At 41.6% G+C, this 18,570-nt stretch overlaps 1 protein-coding gene across 1 annotated transcript in view; it reads left to right on the top strand.

Moving 5' to 3' along the window:
• LOC111599174 (zinc finger protein ush) overlaps window positions 1-18,570 on the top strand; it is a 58,617-nt gene that overhangs the window by 34,073 nt on the left and 5,974 nt on the right. The window contains exon 2 of the mRNA XM_023314757.2: window positions 7,596-7,640. Coding sequence (XP_023170525.2) covers window positions 7,596-7,640 — 45 coding nt within the window. The remainder of the gene's footprint in view (window positions 1-7,595; window positions 7,641-18,570) is intronic.

Below are 18,570 nucleotides of genomic sequence, written 5' to 3'. Positions count from 1 at the left end.
GTCGTCTCAATATCGGTTATAGGATCATTGACACTTTTGTCAAGTTCTGACTGGGTGTCTGAGTCGAAGTTTGATTCGGAGACTGAGGCTGAGACTGAGACTGAGCCTGCGTCTGAGTCTCAATTTGGGTTTGGGCTTGAATTTTTATGACTGCGTTTTTGACTTTCGCTGTTCAAACCGTGTGTTTTTAAATTGCCTCTGTCCCAGCAGCTCACTCACTCTCTCTCTCTCTCTCTCTCTTTTGCTCGTTGCCTCTCTTTCTGTCTCTTGCCGTGCTGGCTTTAACGACGTCAAGTTGACGCCGAACTAATTGATGCGATAACTCGTGTTTATCACTCACTTACGGACAGACAGAGAAACGGCGAGTTGGGCGACGGAGACGTAGTTGGAGACGGAAGAGCCGTACGTATTCAAAACAGGCGATGTCGATAACGCACAAATATTTCGAAAGCGACGGCGGCGTCTGCTGGCCCATAAGGAACGTTTCCATTTCCATTTCCATTTCGATTTTCGTTATCGCGCTGTGTGCATTTCTGCTGCTGCCTTATCCAATATTTTAATCTCGCACTTACCAACGGCTGACTGAACCAAACCGAACCCAAACCGACCGAACCGAACCCAACTGAACTCAACTCAGCTCAACTCAACTGAAAATGAGTTGGCATCGGCTTTTTGGCCAAGCGGGGCAGCCAGCTCGGCCGGTAGATAACGCTTTACGTTTTACGTTTTACGACATTGACTACGTTCCAGCACGGCAGGAGGAGGGGCAAGTGGAAAGGGCAAGGGGTATGGGGGCTTGTGCAAAGCGCACCCGCACTCTGCAATGGGCACCCGCATAGCCTCGGCTTCCTGATGCATTAAGCATATTTTATGACCACTTAGAGCTCTATGAATGACAACAACAGCAACAGCAACAAATACCATAAACGTATAAAAAATAAGTTGAAGACAAAATGAGTTCAATAAAACAAGAACACGAATCATTCAAATAACTCTGAGACTCCGTTTGATTGATGAATCAGCGTAGATGTCGCAAACCGAGAGAAAAGCTTGGAGAATGTTTGTAAAGTTGCGATAAATTTTACTTTTTAAGTTTTATATAATTTAAGTTTAAAAAAAAAAAGTATAAATATGATATATAAAGGGTCTTTAAGACTTTTAAAAATGTTCTAAATTATACAAAAATATGATTAAATTAATTTCTAGCAGTGTAATATTTATTATCGACTTGATCTTGAGCTACAGATGAGAAGAGTTACTAAACGATTGCAAACAGAGTTTTCTCATCAAATTCTATATAACTTTCGTCAATCAAAACATTCAAATAAACTCGCCTTTCAGCTGCCCTAGTACAAGTAACTAATACACTCGCAGACACTCACACCTGCTGTTTGTGTTGTCTGAAACTCTCTGTGAGTCTGTTGTGCTTAGTGGTTAAGCCACGGCGCTTGTATGCCCTGGCAGACTTGAGAACTTAGAACTTAGTCGAGGCTCGGCAATAAGGCATTATTAAAATACTTGAAGACTCGGCAACGCGGCATGAAATTTAAATCATTTTTGATTGATTGCCAGATTAGAAAAGGCGCTGCACAAGTCGGCGGGTGGCAAATGTGGCAGAGAGCGGTGGCAGCAATAAAAGCCGTGCGGCTGGCTGGCTGCTTTGCTTTCAAGGTGGGAAGTCGGGGAGTCACACCTTGTGTTTATGTTAATTGATTTAATTTTGCTACAATGAAGTCATTCGAGCTTGAGCTGAAGTTGGAGTTGGAGTTGGAGTTGTCGTCGTAAATATGCTGAATAAAGGTTTAAAGTGGGAAATTTGAGAATTGGGCGTGACGAGTTCAGCTAGAAAACTCGAAAAAAAAAGTTAAAGCACCTGAGCAAATGAGTTTGAACAGAAGTAAAGCCTAAGTATCAGACTGAAATATACCCTCTATAAAGTTGAAGCTGCGGATAAGTAAAATACGTAGTATCATGTTTATAAACTCTGATTATATTATATAAGACAGATGCATACCCTATGCAGCTTAAGCTTCGTTTATATAAAAAGAAAATAAGTTTATCTCTTGCTCTTAATGCTGATGAAGCTGTTTTTATCTTAAGATAATATCATTAGCTGTATCATATTTCTGTTTATATGAGTCTAACAGATGCCCTACACGCTGATTAGGCAGCGGACAGATGACTTTAAGCATACTCGACTAAAATATACCCTTTAGTGGCGATAGAGCTGAGCGTAATTATGCGATAATACTCTGCAATGGTGATTAAGCTGCGCACATTGAGGCAAGTTTCAAGTTACTCGCGGCAACAACAATTGTTCAAGTTGTGCCACAAAGAAACACAAAACAAGAAACAGCAACAACAACTAAAAAGAAAAAAAAAACAGAAACAAAAAAACTTAAATAGATTTATTTCATGATAAATGTTTGCCTGTTGTTGTTTTGTTTCCCTTTTTTATGTGCTCTGCCACAGCAACAACAACATGGGGCAAATGCTGCTTTTGCTAATCTTAACGACGCATCTGCGAGGCGAACGAAATGAAATAACGCGACTCGCCAGCGTGTGGAAAAACAACAAATGCAGCAGCAACAGCAGCAACAACAACTGATGAAATAACCCCCAAACTGCGGCGTCTTATCAGCGCCAGGATCTAATCAGTCGGTTGCATCTGCGTCGACTTCGCTTCGAGCTGAGCTAAACTCTGCTCTGTGCTGTGCTCCATGCCGCGTATATCGAGGTCGAGCCGGGTCGTTTTTGTATGTGTGAGTGTGTGTGAGCGGGTGTGCCTAGGTGTGTGTGTGTGTGTGTGTTTGCGTCTGCTGCGTCATTTGCAATTGCTGCAACAACTTGATTTGGTTTATTATTTGCAGCATATTTGTGTAGTCTCTAGAAAAAGGAATAAAAGAGGGGTATTAAGCGTAAAATTGCGCAAATGACTGTAAGTGTGTATACGCTGTACGTATTGGAAATCAAGGGGTATATTATAATGAATGTAACTACGATCAATTGAATTTGTCTTGACTCTTTCTCTTAAAGCGATCGCAGTTCATGCTGAGAGAATTCGAATTATCGATATATATCGATAATCAATAACAAGTCTGACATATAATATCGAATTTTATAGTGTGCAAGCTTAAGAACCAACATCTATTATTTGACTACTTTATCATATGCAAATTACTCACCAATAATCGATAAATATCGATTAATCACAATTGATATGATTAAGTTACCTAAGCATATCGTTCAAAATAATTAAGGAAACAATTTTAAGAAATCGTTCTTTCAAAATTCACCTTTTCTTGGTTTACAGGGTATGTTTAAGTCACAGCACTCTTTCCATTCTGCCATTCATACTTATTTTTGTAAACCGTTTTCGTGGCTTTGCCTACATTTATCAGCCAACGTTGATCTGACTTTATTTAGCTGCAAATACATACATATTTATGCCAATAAATGAGCACGTAATAACAATGACACACATAGCTACACACACCATGCCCACACACACACAATGAGACACATAGACAGCTGTACTTAACATAAACATAATTGCAAAACAATTGCTCAGAGCTGAACGCAACTGCAGCCACGCAGCCACAGCCACAGCCACAGCCGCAGCCAAAGCGACTCGGCTTGTTGATAGTTCATCACCCTAGAAACAACACCAACAATAATAACTAGCAACAACAACAATTACAACGTTAAGCGCATTTATCAAAAAGAAAAAACCTTTTGCAGATATTCACGCATGAAGTGTTTATCGCAGCCCAAACTCGAAAAACACCCACCAAAATGTGAAAATGTATTCCAAACTATAAGAAAAACATGAAAATGCTATGACAAGTCGAAGCTGAGATACCCTTACGAAACTAGTAGCATAGTCTCTAGTTAATATGCTGAAATTATGAACTCTATTTCTTGCAGAAATTTCGGTTATAAAAAAGTTAACTTCAATTTTTGAATATTTTTATGATTATTAAAAATATATATTATTTTTTGAGTGTCAGTTCGAAATACTTGTATGACATATATTGGCGCTGTCCTTAGTTTTATGTACTCTATGTCTAAGAGTATAAGTGAGCTTACGTGTCTGCCAGTTGCCATGGCCAAAAGGGTACAAAGGCGGCAAGGCTGGGCGGCGGTGGCGTCGGCAAGCGGCACGTTTAATGAATCTAATTAAAAGTCAACAATGGCAAACGAGATAATCGTCATTAAAGGCAACAACAGCAGCCAAGGTACGGCTAGAGGAGCTGCCTAGAAGGGTGGAAGGTGATGTGTTTGGCTTTAACGCTTGGCTACAACGCAGGCGCAACATCGAGCGATAACAGCTGAGTGAGAGCGGCCAGAGAGCGGCGAGAGAATGTGAGAGCAATTGATAAGCATCTGGCAAATGTTTTGCATCTGCAAAAGCAGTCAGGCAAATGAAATAAACCAAAATGCAGATAAGAGCCAGAGATACAAGCCAGAAAGGCAAAGAGACAGAGAGAGAGAGGGAGAAAGGGAAGTATGGCTGGAAGCCAAATCAACATTAAAATAGATCAACGCTTGCTGATAAACACAATGAAAACTGAATAGCGACCCCCAGGCAAATGAAGCCCCGTTTGGAGCCGAAGGAGCGTGGTGTATGGAGTCCACTCAGAAGCGGGGGCAGGTGCTGGGTGACAGGAAATTAACGCTGCAGAAATGAAAGGGTTGATAACAGCAGCCGCATACAAAGCTAGACATGCGTTTCTCGCAGTGTATATGAGCTCACAACAAAAAAAGAAAAAACAAAAATAAAAAAAAAGAGAACAGATACAGATACACAGATACAATTAAACACAAAACGCTTATCACTAAGCAATAATCAGAATTCCATTAGCCGTGCGACGCGATATCGCACAAAAGCATCTACCAGCACACACACACAGCAGCGTTTGGCTTTGTTGAATGTATCTTTGTATCTGTATCTGTAAGTGCACAGAAATTGCAACTGTATGCGTGTGCTTGTGTGTGTGTGTATCCGTTTTGCTGCTGGTTGGCTGCCTTGGGCTGGCTGGGCTAGTTGCCTGTGCCGGCTGGCTTCTCCAACTGGTTGGTTGGTTGGCTGGCTGGCTGGTTCGCTTGCTTGCTCGATGTTATCTAACTGCGCGCCGCGCTGCGCTCTTATCAGTGCTTTATCAGTTTTTGTTTCGAATAATTTCGAACGACGTTCGTTGCGGCTGGGCGAAGGAAGCAGCGAGAGCAGCGAGCAGATATCTTATTTCAGTCAGCCAGCAAGCAAGCAAATGTGTATATGTGTGTGTGTGTCGGATACAGATACGAATCCAAGAGACGAGTGCGACTGCGACTGCGACTTCGAATAGGACTGCTAGGCAGGCGGACAGGCGGGCAGATAGGGCTGCAGATAGACGCAACTGGCAGACTAGCAAATGAAAGATAAACAACTTTGCCAGTGAGGAAGAGTGGGAGACGGAGACGGAGACGGACGGTGAGAGCGAGAGAGAGGGCGCCAGAGGAGAGGTATCGGGAACAACGCGCAGTCATCAACAAACATCAGCTGTGCGCGGCGACTGCGACGCGGCGTCGTCGCCGTCGTTGTTGTCGTCGTCATTCGGCTGGCCTCGGTATCTCACATTTGTATCTCACAGATACACAGACAGACAGACGAGAGTGAGAGAGAGAGAGAGCGAGCAAGAGAGAGCGTGAGCGAGAGCAACACCGCGCGCAGACAGAAAATTTCATTAGTCAGCCGCTTGGGCTGCGCTCAGTTAGCTGTAGAACGCGAAGCGAACAGCAACGAGCTCCGTGCACGTCAATCAAACGCTCAATCAGTCAATCATTTTGTTTCGTCAACAAGCGCGAGTGCCGCGGAAATTACGTGCGTGTGTGTGTCTGTGTCTGTGTCTGTGTCTGTGTAGCTAAAGCAAATAAAACATGTGCAACATTGTGGCAAGTGCTAAACAAACTTAGAGCTGCAACACAATTTGGAGCTGCAACTAGGCTGTAATTCTTCTGCCCCTGCAAATCGTCCCCCTTCTTTAACGGATATATAGAAGCGCCATGATCAGCAGCCATTCAACAGCAACAAAAGGTGAGACAAGGTTGATCCGTGGGTGCAACAAGCAGCTACCTCTCCCTATCTGTTGTTCTCCCTCCTCTCTCTTCCTATCCCCCTCTCTCTCCCTCTCTCTCTCGCTGTCGGCTGAAGTTTCCAAGCGCAGACAGCAGCTACTCAAGCCGAGAGTATCCCCCCCAGAGCTTGAGTTGAGGCAGCTTTTGGGTTTTGCTTATCAGTCGACTATCTGCGCTGTGTGGCTACACATTCATTCCTGGACAAACATACACACGTGTGTGTGTGCGAGTGTGTGTGTGTGATATCTACAATCTGGCGAATGAAGGAGAAATAAAAAACGACGAGGAATTCTGCGGATTGTTGTTATTATTGTTATTATAATTCCTTGAAGTGAGTATCAGCAAAATATAATCAAAACGAGAAAACAACAACAACCACTACTACAACAACAACAACAACAACATCGAGTGTAGCTCTGGCTTGGACTTGGACTTGGACATGGTCTTCGTCTTCGTCTTCGTTTGCGTCTGCGTCTGTTGGCTCTGGCTATGCCAACTACTGGAAACGCGCGTTGTGTTGTGCGTACTTAACAGATACGATGGCGATATGGCCAACAACAACAACAACAACAATTGAGCAAACATTGTTTTCACTTGAAGCAATTATTGTGTATTATGAATAACATGTATACAAAAACAAAAACAAAAGCAAAAACAAAAGTTTGCATTCGATTTTTTATCTTCCGGCTGCAGCTATCATAGATTTAGCTTATTTCCCGCTAAAAACTGTTGCACTTAGCGAAAATATATGGTAATAACTTGATAGTTGCTTTGTACATAATATTGGAATTGTTTTTCCAATGAATTCTGTGAGGCTATTTGGCTGTGGCCTTACTCTAGGTTGGGTATATTGGTTTTGTGAATATGTATGTAACAGACAGAAGGAGGCGCGTCAGTACGCATATTCTCATAAATTAAACCAAATTTTAACCAGTTAACATTTTGATCTAAGCCCATTATGTCGGAAGAAATAGCAGATTTCTCTTCAATAGTATTTTATAAAAAATGTTTCTATTCTAACTCCTCATTTCTGATAAGATTCTTCTTTATAAAATATAATTAAACATTTTGTATTTTTAGGAAAATCTTTTAAAATAAAACTTTGTTCAAAACAATATTATTTTTAACCATTTCATGATTTGTTTATATATTATATTTATTATTAATATATAATATTTTTATTTTTAATTGAAGAATTTTTAAATTTGCATATTATTTTTGCTCATTTCATGATTTTATTAAATATTATATTTATATATAATTATATATATAATTAAATAATTTTCAAATTTGCATATTATTTTTGCTCATTGCATGATTTTATTATATATTATATTTATATATAATTTTTTTTAAATTAAATAATTTTCAAATTTGCATACATTTTTCAATTCTTCTTACACCTAAGCCCCCCATTTTCGCTCAGTGTATTTCAAGTGCCATTTCACTCACACGCTTCAACTCTTTTGCCATTGCAGGTGATTGTTCCGATACCACAGAAGAGATGACCGTCGACAGCAGAGGTGAGTGATGCTTGAATATGCCTCAACTTTATGCCCAACTGCCATGCCATAGCCCCACCTAACAACCCACCCAGCTGCCACCACCCATTACCCCTTTGGTAGTGGCCAAAAACTGTTATCAGTTTGCAGTCAGCAGCGCATTTCCCAGTGGCAGACACCAAAACGCTTAATGCCAAACATAAATTGCTTGTTGTGAGTGTGCGTGTGTGTGGTGTGTGTGTCGAGTGGCTCTCGCAGTTGTCGCCTGCTGCGCTGCTGATATTTTGCCAATAAAAATTTAATCTGCTCGCATATCCAGTGTCAGCGCGAGCCATCCTTCTAATTTAATACCAATTTCTCATACTTCGCCACTTCTACTTTGGCTTCTTCCTCGTTTTTTCATGTTTTTTTGCGTTGCTTCGTTATCAGCTGTGGTGCAAGGCCAAAAGCGTTGATTGGTCGGCTAAATCCAAAAGCCGCAATCCACTCGCACCACCCGCGCCACCCGCTTAAGCTGCGACTGCGGTTGCGTTTTTGACACCTCAACTTGGTGCGAACCCTTTCGGACGAGCAGCCACCCTGGCAGCGACAGTTGACAACCCCTTTCTATATAACTGTATATATATTTTGTAACAGGATATGGATGGCAGCCCCCGCGCTCTGAAGTGTCTGTCAAGTTGTGCGTGTTTTGACTTAACTGGCATCATCATTGGCATCAATTTCATATCACTTCATAATCATCAGCAATGTCAACGCAAACCGCACACCTACCCCTGGCCCTAAACTCTAAACTCTAACCCCTAGCCCTAACCCTACCCCAGCCGCATGCCCTACTTCAGTCCTAACCCTAAAACCTGAAACTCGAGCCAATTCACATTCAATGGACAACTGATGATGTTGTTGCTCATAATGATGATGATGACGACGATAACGACGTTGTGAGTGTGGCTGGTCAACCTGCGACCTTTGCTGGGGTGTTTGGATAGACGGGCTTGCGGGTAGCTGGCACCACATTCCACGCCATTTCGCTGCCTTCTCAAGCATTCATCATTAATAATCCCCAAGCCGGCAGGCATTGGTGCTGCCCTAACTCCCTCCGCGCTTGGGCCCTACCACGTGGCCTTTTTGTGCTGCGTCAGTGAAAGATTTGCAGCAGCCACACACACAGAGAGCGAGAGAGAGGCAGACACACATACAGACAGATAGTACGAGTGGCCCAGTGGGCGTAACAGCGCGCCAAAAGTGGGCGTTTGTCTGCGCTAATCTTTATCTAGCTGTTGACACTCCATGGCAGCGCAGCAGACCAACCAGCAGCAGCAGCACCAGCAACAACAACAACAACAACAACAACAATGAGATTTACAAAAAAAAAGAGTGTTGCAAAGCGCAGAGTCACATTGCTTTCAGCCTCGTCGCTCGCCCTATCTCGCTCTCAGTGTCTCTCTCCCTACCTCAGCTGCCCATTGGCCTGTTCAATGTCAGATAACTGCTTTTGCCTTTTGCATAAAACACCTGAAGGGCCTTAACAACTGTTTGCTTAGTTTAGTGTTGCAAAATGTCAAGAAATCTGAATTTGCTTTTAGAATAACTGCAGCGTGGCTAATCAACATTCAAAGAAAACGATTAAATATAGTTTGAGTCTGTTTTTCGCATGGAAATTAATTCACTATGCGTTAACCAACACTGACATCCGAAAGCTGTCTTATTGTGCTTACGTCTAAAGTTTTATAGTGCATTCAATCTATGCATTTGTGCAGCTGTTGTTACTCTGAATGACAGCTCAATGCATGGATAGTGCTAATGATCATAGTTCGTATTTAGTTTGTTTATTAAAACAGGCATTGACATTCTCCTTTTAACATTCGATATTGTCAGTATCCATACAGCCTAGAAGTGTAGTAATATCAGAAGTGAAAGCAAGAGTAGTCACAGCTGATTAAAAACTAAAATTTATGATTCACAGCAACAATTCTCTGCAAGCTCAATAAATCATCGTTAAACTTTTTTTATTTATTATTATTATATTATTTTTATATTATTTTTATATTATATTTATTATTTATTATTTATTATTTATTATTTATTATTTATTATTTATTATTTATTATTTATTATTTATTATTTATTATTTATTATTTATTATTTATTATTTATTATTTATTATTTATTATTTATTATTTATATTTATTATTTATTATTTATTATTTATTATTTATTATTTATTATTTATTATTTATTATTTATTATTTATTATTTATTATTTATTATTTATTATTTATTATTTATTATTTATTATTTATTATTTATTATTTATTATTTATTATTTATTATTTATTATTTATTATTTATTAATTATTTATTCAGTATTTATTTTAGTATTTATTCGATGCGCTTGCTCGTTTCAACTGTTAGTCGTGCACGCCCCACAGTAACATTCCTACATGCGCTTAGCTGTGGCTTTTGTTTGTTGCTGGTGGCTTGCCCAGCCCCTAACTAGGGAGGTGGCCGCCCAACGAGGCAACCTTGCAATGATTGTTGTTGTTGTTGTTGGTGCTGATGATGCTGCTGCTGCTCACTTTTGCCGCTCTTCATTTGCTGCTGTTGCTGCTGTGCAATGTACTGTAAGCGCATCTACAAGCTGTGCTATCTCACTTGCTCACTCTCTATGTGTGTGTGCTGTATGTGTGTACATGTGTGTGTGTGGTTTTTATCTATAAAATTCATGAATGCTTCGGCTTATCTGGCAGAATTGCATACTTGCAGCAACCCAGCGCCTGGCCTGGCCTCCGCTGTTGTTGTTGGCAGCGTTTTTTGGTTGGTTGCTCTTGGCTGCTGTTGCTGCTGCTGCTGCTGCTGCTGGCTGCTTGTCTTCTAATGGCGCTAAGTGAGCTGCCTGCCTGCCTGGCACTCCCCCTTTGCCTACCCACACATTCACAGTGGAGCGCCAGACTCTAATGGCATTTTATCTGAAGCATAATTTTTTATTATTCGCCTGAGCTGTTGTTGTTGTTGTCTTCCTTTTGGCCTGGCTTAATGACAATCCAAAACACACACAGACAGCAAGTCAAATTGTTAGATAGCTTTTCGGCATGTAATTAATCATTTGACGGCCGACTTTTTGTTGTTTGCTTTTTTTCGGGTTTTGTTGCTTTTTTTTGTTGTTTGTTGTTGACTATCGCGACCAAGTTGAAGGCAGCAAAACAGCGCAAGTTTGGCATGCGGGACGCATTGCAACCCATGCTGCGGGCTACAAAATAGTCAACCGCAGCAGCCACTGCACCAAACAAAAAAAACAAAATAAATAAGTATATATATATATATATGTATATGTATACGAAACCTAACAATCGCTCAACAGTATGGCTAAAACAAAAATCCATTACGCGCCTGGCTTATCAAAAGCGTCCATCGTCTCCAACAACAACATTCCAGCTCGCATTACGCATACGCACGGTGGCCGCATTGGTAACTGAACTGAACTGAACTGAGCTGAATTGTGAGTGGAACGAAACGGAACTGAAGGCAACTTTCGCTCGAATTGAAACTGGCGCCTGCTCATATTTTGTATTTATGATTAAGTGCATCGCTGTGGCTCTGTGTGTGTTGGGATATCAAGGATTACAGCGCAAAAAAATGGGAGCCTTGGAAAGGGTTTAATTGAGTTTGTCACTAAACTTGTACCAGAGCTTTTTTATTAAAGCAAATCAATAATATTTTTTCATTTCGGACAGATTCATATAGCCGTGTTTGTACGTAGCAATCGAAAGGCATATGTGCGACATTTGATACAGGTGCAAGCTATACGTGATGTATATAGAAGTAAGGCAAATATGCTATATAAAATAGATAGTTTTACTGAAAAAAGGGCATATAAGATATATAACATTTAAAAGATATATTATCCTAAATATATAAGATACATTATCAAACATAAGAAAATAGTTTAAAAGGCTACAATCTTACCAAATAGAGATCTAGGGTAATAACAAGCTTAAACTCTTTTCAAAATTTTTTTCTTTTTAGTCAAGCAATTTTTTTTGGAATTATTATCTCATAAAGTAAAAAGAGAAAAAGCTTATGAGTGATCTTTTAGATCTTTAGACATTGTAAAATATGTTTAATATCAACATTATTATTTTTCACAATAGTGAATATATCGATTCCGTAGAACAGCTGCACTCTAAGATCATTATCCAAACCACAGATCTATGCAGTCTCTATATGAATACATTTTATCTTAGGTATTTCAATAAACTTTCATTTATTTCAGAGTTTTACATTAATTTTAACTTTAACAGCAGCTAAATATATGTAGATTACATTTTCTTTCGTATTCTAATAAAAAATCAACGAAATCTCCTGAATCAAGCTGCTGCATCTACAAATTTTAACTGAATTAAATTGCATATAAAATTATAATTATTAGAGTTGCTTGATAAATGTATATCATTTTCATTTAATATTGATAAATTTAAATAATATATTACACAATATCCTACTTATGCCCATAAATAATAATAAAAAATTAGATTACTTTGGTTAAGATTATATAGCTTATACATGGCTAGGCCTAGGGAGACATTTAATGAGTTATGAGGGTATCAACTGTTTGGCAGCCCCCAAGCAACAGCTCTACCCTTTCCACTTGCTCTAGTTGCCCCCTTGCGAAGGGGCGGCGATGCCATATAAAATTTACTTGAGTTTTTAACAATAAATTACACAGGGCTGCAGCACATGTGTCCAAATATTTGCGCACACACAGAGAGAGGTAGAGGGTGTTGGAGGAGCTGAGGTAGGGGCTGGCAGGCACTTGGCCTCGTAATCCTTTTACGCGCGAGCATTTATGAAATTTATTCGCTCGCTTTAACAAAAAAAAAACAGCTTATCGCTGGCCACAGATCACGGAGCACGGCAAACAGCCAGCGGCTCGAGTCCTGCTGCTGCTGCTGTCTTGGCGGATGATGAGCTTCGAGCAGGATGATGATGATGACTTCGACTTGAACTGGTCATAAAATGTGTGAGTGTCAGTGTGAGTGTGTGGGTGGCTGTTGTCAGCTTGGCCTTGTCCTTGCGGTTGCCACAGCAAAGCTGACGGCTAAGGGCGGACAAAGCAAGTGCTAGCTGGTGTCAGGGTTGCGGTTAGGGGTTGGGGCTCGGTACAGGTCCTGGGGTAGCTGCCCAACTGTCTGGCTTGGCAAACGACTTGGCTGCTCTCTGCGGTGGCCATAACACCACACAATCCTTTGGATAAATTTTCTTATCTTTGTCGACCAGACGACGATATTATTTTTAATACAGCAGCCCAAAAGCTGTCCGTGAGTGTGTGTGCGTGTGTGAGATTTATGTTGTAATTTTTTTATGTGATAGTAGACGCATTATATTTGGGCTGACTTTTCATCATTCCTAATTTTTTTTTGACTGCCTGCCAGCCTGCCACAAAAATGTATGAATGTGAATAAATTGTTTGAGTGGCATGAGTGGCATGTGTGGCATGCTTGTCATTCGTTGTCACATTCGAGGGTATTCAAATGGCTGTCAATTAGCTAGTCGCAAGTCGGTAGACCTCTTCGATTTACTCAATTCACTTCTGTTTGCATGCTATCGAGTGACCCTCGTCAATTGGCGTTTAGCTGTAATATGTTTATTGTGTACGTTGCTTGTTGGCATTTCTGATTGCCACAATTCGTGCCTGTGCTTTGTGCAACATTCTGCGGCGCGTCCTAAACGCAAACAATCGCAACTGTAGCGCACATAAATCGAATTATTTCAAATTGAATTCGTAGCTGATTTGCTGATTGAGCTGATTTGTTGAGTCAGCTCTATGTGTGCAAGTGTGCGTAAATACCAGTTTAAGTGTTGATCAATGCCCAATGACAGTGCACTAAATGTGGCTACAGAATAAACTCATTTCAAGTTAGTGAAAATAGAATAAATAATGTTAAACTACTTTGGTTGGGCTAAGAATTTAGAAATTAGTGTTGCAAAATGTGTGAAAAGCGAACTGACAGTGTTCTGAAATTTCCAAAAATATAAAACAATTAAGAATAGTTTACTTTTTATTTAAAATCTTTGTTTATTTAAAAACTTGAATGAAATTGCTTCGCTACTTTTTCTATCCATCACTAGGTGGCGCCACTGTTGAATCAGCAAAGCACCTCATTTATATAGCTTAAGCATGACCCTAGTCTACAGTCATTATCGCTTAACTACACATGTGCTTTTTTTTAAGCTCAACTTTGATCATCGTCGTCTCACACGGCATTTTATGAGAAAAGCATCAGCAACACATCTGGCTTAGCTGTTGTTGCTGCTGTTCCATCTGCCTCTTGGGCTGCTCGTTAAGTTTTGCATAAAAGGCCACACTTTGAACTCATTACAAGCTGTTAGCGAGCACTTTGCACTTCATCAACAGCAGCAGCGGCAAGTAGAGGCAGCCAGGTAGGCCAGCCTCCACCGTATGTTGTTGTTGTTGTTGTTGTTAATGCCGCCTCAGCTTGTGCCTGCATTATGGCTTATTCGCCTTGGCTGCCTTGTCAGTCAACCTGCCCTTGTCGTTGTCGTTGTTGTTGTTGCTCTTTGTAAACGTTTATTGTGCCACCAAAAGAGCAGCGCGGCGTCTGCTACGCCACACATAAGCACACACACAGACACACACGCACATACATACGCACACACGCGCGCTTTTTGGGCGCCTAATTGGTAGGTAATGATGTGTCTGCTGCGCCGCTTTGTTAGTCACTCGAGCGCGGTGGCAAGCTCGTTGCTCGTTGCTCGTTGCTGCCGCATGTTGCGTGGCCTGTTTTATATTGTTCGTTCTTTTTGCCAACTGGACTTGGCTCTGGGCGGCTGCGTGTCGGCATTTTGCTTTGTACTCTTGCTAACTGCTTGTTGCTGCTGTTGCTGTCGTTGTCGTTGCCTGCGCGCATCTTGTTAGCAACTTGCCGCCTACTTCTGCCCCACTACCAACTTTAGTCGGTTCTGTGTGTGCGGTCCGTTTTTGTCTTTGGTTTGTTGCAATTTTTGTGCGCGTTCTTCACACAGCTCGCAGCAATGTTCGCGCCTCTTTAATTTACTGCTAAAAATATCTCGACAACTGGACAACCTACCACTCCCTTGCTGCTGCTGTCCATGTCCCGCTCGCTGTGTCGTGGCTGCTTTGGTTGATAAACTCATCAAAGTCATCAAAAATTGCTGAAGCAATGAAGTTAACACAATGCCAGACACGATTTCGCAGTTGCAACCCGTCTCTCCAGCCACGCCTACGACACTTTGGTGGGGCGTGTCACCGCCCTCACGAATTTAATGTAACTGTAAACGAGGGCAAGCGAGAGAAATTTCCGTTTGTTCCCCTTGCATAGCCGCTCAGTTTATTTATGTTGCTGTCGTGTCTATGAGTTGCTGTTGCTGTTGCTGTTGCTGCTGAGGCAAATACACACAATTGAATTGTCAGCAATGGCTGGCTACAATTGTGAGTTTGTTGTGCTGCTGAAATGTATTTGATTGATCTGCCAGAAGCGTGATTTGTTTACAGCAATTGCAATGTTGCTGCCGAACTGAGGGATTCTGGTTGCAACTGCAGCAACAGCTGCTGTTTGTGTTGTTGATGCGCCCAGCAACATTGCGCTGTGATGTTAATCCTGTAAACAAGCGGACGTTTATGCAAATGAAGGCCGTGTTTAATAAACGCAAATTATGAGACTGCCAGCAACATGTTGCTGCTGCTGCTGCTGCTAGTCGACAACAGCAACATGGTTAGTGCAACAAGCACACACACATACGCGCGCGGATTGGCAAAGCGATTATAGATTAGCAACATTCAAACTTGCACTTGGGTCAATTTAAATTTGTGCAACAGTTGCAACAGGCACGGAAACAGCAACAGCAGCAGCAGCAGCAGCAACACACAAGATAGTGGGAGCAACAGCAGCTGAAACTGTAGATCGCAATTGATCAGCCGAATGCGAGCGTGTATGTGTGTGTGTGTTGCTAACAGACGACAACTGTTGCTGCTGCTGCTGCTGCTGCTTCGGCTGCTGCTGATCAAGCGATCATGCGCTGGCAACAGCAACAATCGACGCTGAGCGTGCTCACACGAAATTTTCAAGTACTGCGACAATTTCTTAACCCAAAACCCTGCAGCCCCCGCTAGCCCCTACAGTCTTATCAGCATGCCGTGCCGCACTGGCAACAGCAGCAGCAGCAGCAGCAGCAGCAGCAGCAGCAACAACAACAGCTGCAACAGCAACACATCTCAACAGTTGCATCAATTGCTCAACATTGAACTCTGTGCACAGGCCCAGACAAACATTTACCCCGTCCCTTGCCGCGCCCCTGTCGCATCATTTGCACGTTTTTTAATTAAGACATCAAAAAGAGTTTGGAGACTCGCTTGATTTCGAGGAATTGCCTGCCGTCCTCCAGTTCCGTTTCGCGTCTGCCCTGCCAAAGCAGACACAGACTTTGTGTTTTTGTAGCTTCTATAGATTGCAGATTGGAGTACATGGTTAGCCTCCGCCCCCTCGCTGAACCAGTCGTCGATGCTTTGTATGCCCATTCGCCTGGTGACATCTACGTGAAGCTGCGCTACGTGCGCTAAATTAGTCGCCAGCTCTGAACTTTAGAGGCTAGGTCGAAATCTGTATCGCAGTTCGCGTTCGAAGTGGCAGTGAGACGAGCTTCATATTATTCATCGAGGCAAGTAACTAATGCGAAGTGATCTGCTGTACTTTAAAGCAAGTAGACTTGACTTTGTGTATGGTCAAAGAGCTGAAGAGGAGAAGCAGAAAGGTTTAGGACTAGGTCATTCTTACACATAAATAAATAAATTAAATATTTTATTATTATTTAAAAAGAGTGTTTTAAACAGCTAAACATTGCTCAAAGCTAAGTAACTTGATCAAGGTTTAAACTCTACAATGCTTAATTAAGATAGATTTGTAGATTGAAAAAAGTATAATTAAATTTAAAATTACGACATCAATGAATACTTTACAGAAATATTTATAATCCATCAGCAATTACCATTGCACACATTTAGAAAGTCCTTTTTCTATTCATCGAAATTATACGAACTATGTTAAGTTCGAAATATAAAGCAAATACAATTTATTTGTGTCTCAAGCGAAATGTAATAAGGCTATAAAACGTAGAGCGAAAAACTGTGAAACTAAATTGCTTATCGCAGTGATCAAAGAATTTCACTGGACCGCCGTTTCCCATAGCGCTAAGGAGGTGCTGAATAAGAGAAGATGAAGAAGAAGCAGGAAAAAAAGCTCAACGCAAACTGCGAGTAAATCACGAATAGCTCCGCGAAGCCCCCAAGATATGAGAATGTTGATTATTTGCACGGGTTAACGCTCAAGATGCAACTCTTGCAAATGCAATAGTCGACTGCAAGATACCCTGCCTAAAGAAAAGTATGTGCTTTGCATGACTAAGAAGCTTTATGAAAAGTTAAAAATGTGAATTTTTTTTGTATAAATTGTGGAAAGTGCATGAAAGTTTAACAAACTCTACAGAAAGATTATTATTTATCAGTTTATCTACAAGGCACAATATCGAGTATGCGAAATTATATTTAGAAGTTGAGAGATGAGGGATAAACATGATCACTAACTTAGTCACTGATCTCCACACAAGTTGCTGCATAATTTATAGTTTCACTGATTAGATCTGCCACTTGTTGCACTCATCCATGCCTTCGCAAAGACTACAGGGTATTAGCAATGAACTTGCAGCCAAAGTGTGAAATGAAATGTTGCCCGCAACGCGATTCTCTTTGCCTTTTTTCGCGAGTTGGCGAATTGCTGAATTTAGCGCGCTCTCTGCATTTGTTTTTGCTGGCTTTTGTTGTTGATTAATAACAATTGATAAAAAGCTGGCCCCCGAAGGCTGGCGAACCTGTGCCCAAGTGGAGTCCCATTGCTGCTGCTGCCGCTGCTGATGGCGTTGATTGCCACAAGGTGGCAACATTTTCGCGCGAAAATGAAGATTTTCGTTATCAGGCAGCAGCGCTCTGACTCCACTGCGCTCTCGTCGCTCTGGCTGCGATTGGCCAACTCACGTTTTTCAATTTGTTTCCGCTGGGAAAATTTGTTTAATTATAAGCAACTAAAATAGTTGCTCCTGCTGCGGCTTCCACTCCCACGCCCCATGCAAAGCGAGCCGGCTCTTAGCACGCCCCCCCAACCAACATTACGCATACGCCCCGTGCAACCGTGGCAAGTACAGCCCAGACTTGAGCCGACCAGACCAACTGGCGGCGACCGTAGCTGCACAGTCTTGCGTCTGCTTCGCCACACAACAATCAAGATTCCAAGACGCAGCTTGAAGCTGCGTAGCTGCATTTGCTGGCTTAGATACCCTGTAAATCTGAGCATATGTAGAAGTTGATATATATTACTTGCTTAATATGCCCTGACTTTATAGCCTATAACAGAGCATGTAAAAGAGATTAATCTTAACAATTTTGAGCAAGTTTTGTGACTATCGATAGCTGATTTCCTGTTATCGATATCTATAAATATCGCTTCTAAGCGCGGGGCTAATGGATATAAACAGAAGTGCAGCATATGTTAGCCTTTTTACAGGGTATCTTTCAGCTATCTACTGCCGTTTAGAGCACTCTATCTTTAGTTTTTTTTTTTTTTTTGAGTTAACTGACCTTCGGCTCGCAACGATTAGCCGCGATGGCGGTCCGGCATTCACCAGCGACAAATGAACAAAGGGTCGCCTTGCTCTGCCCCTCAACCCTTGGAGACCCCCAACCCCTCAACCGCTGCTTTACTTACAGACTGGCCCCGGTTTAAGCCAAATTGCTCGATTGTTTATGGCTGCATACAACGCCCACCAGCAGCAGCGGCAGCAGCGACAGCGGCAACAATGCTGGCCAAGTGAGAAACCAGCAACAATAATCTGCCGGCTGATAAAATGAAGCATCCCCTTGGCCCCT

The sequence above is a fragment of the Drosophila hydei genome, unplaced genomic scaffold (assembly GCF_003285905.1).
Source record: "Drosophila hydei strain 15085-1641.00,03,60 unplaced genomic scaffold, DhydRS2 tig00008114-arrow-pilon, whole genome shotgun sequence".
Classification (NCBI taxonomy): Eukaryota; Metazoa; Arthropoda; class Insecta; order Diptera; family Drosophilidae; genus Drosophila; species Drosophila hydei.
The sequence above is the reverse complement of the archived record's forward strand: the minus strand, read 5'-3'. Positions and strand labels throughout refer to the sequence as shown.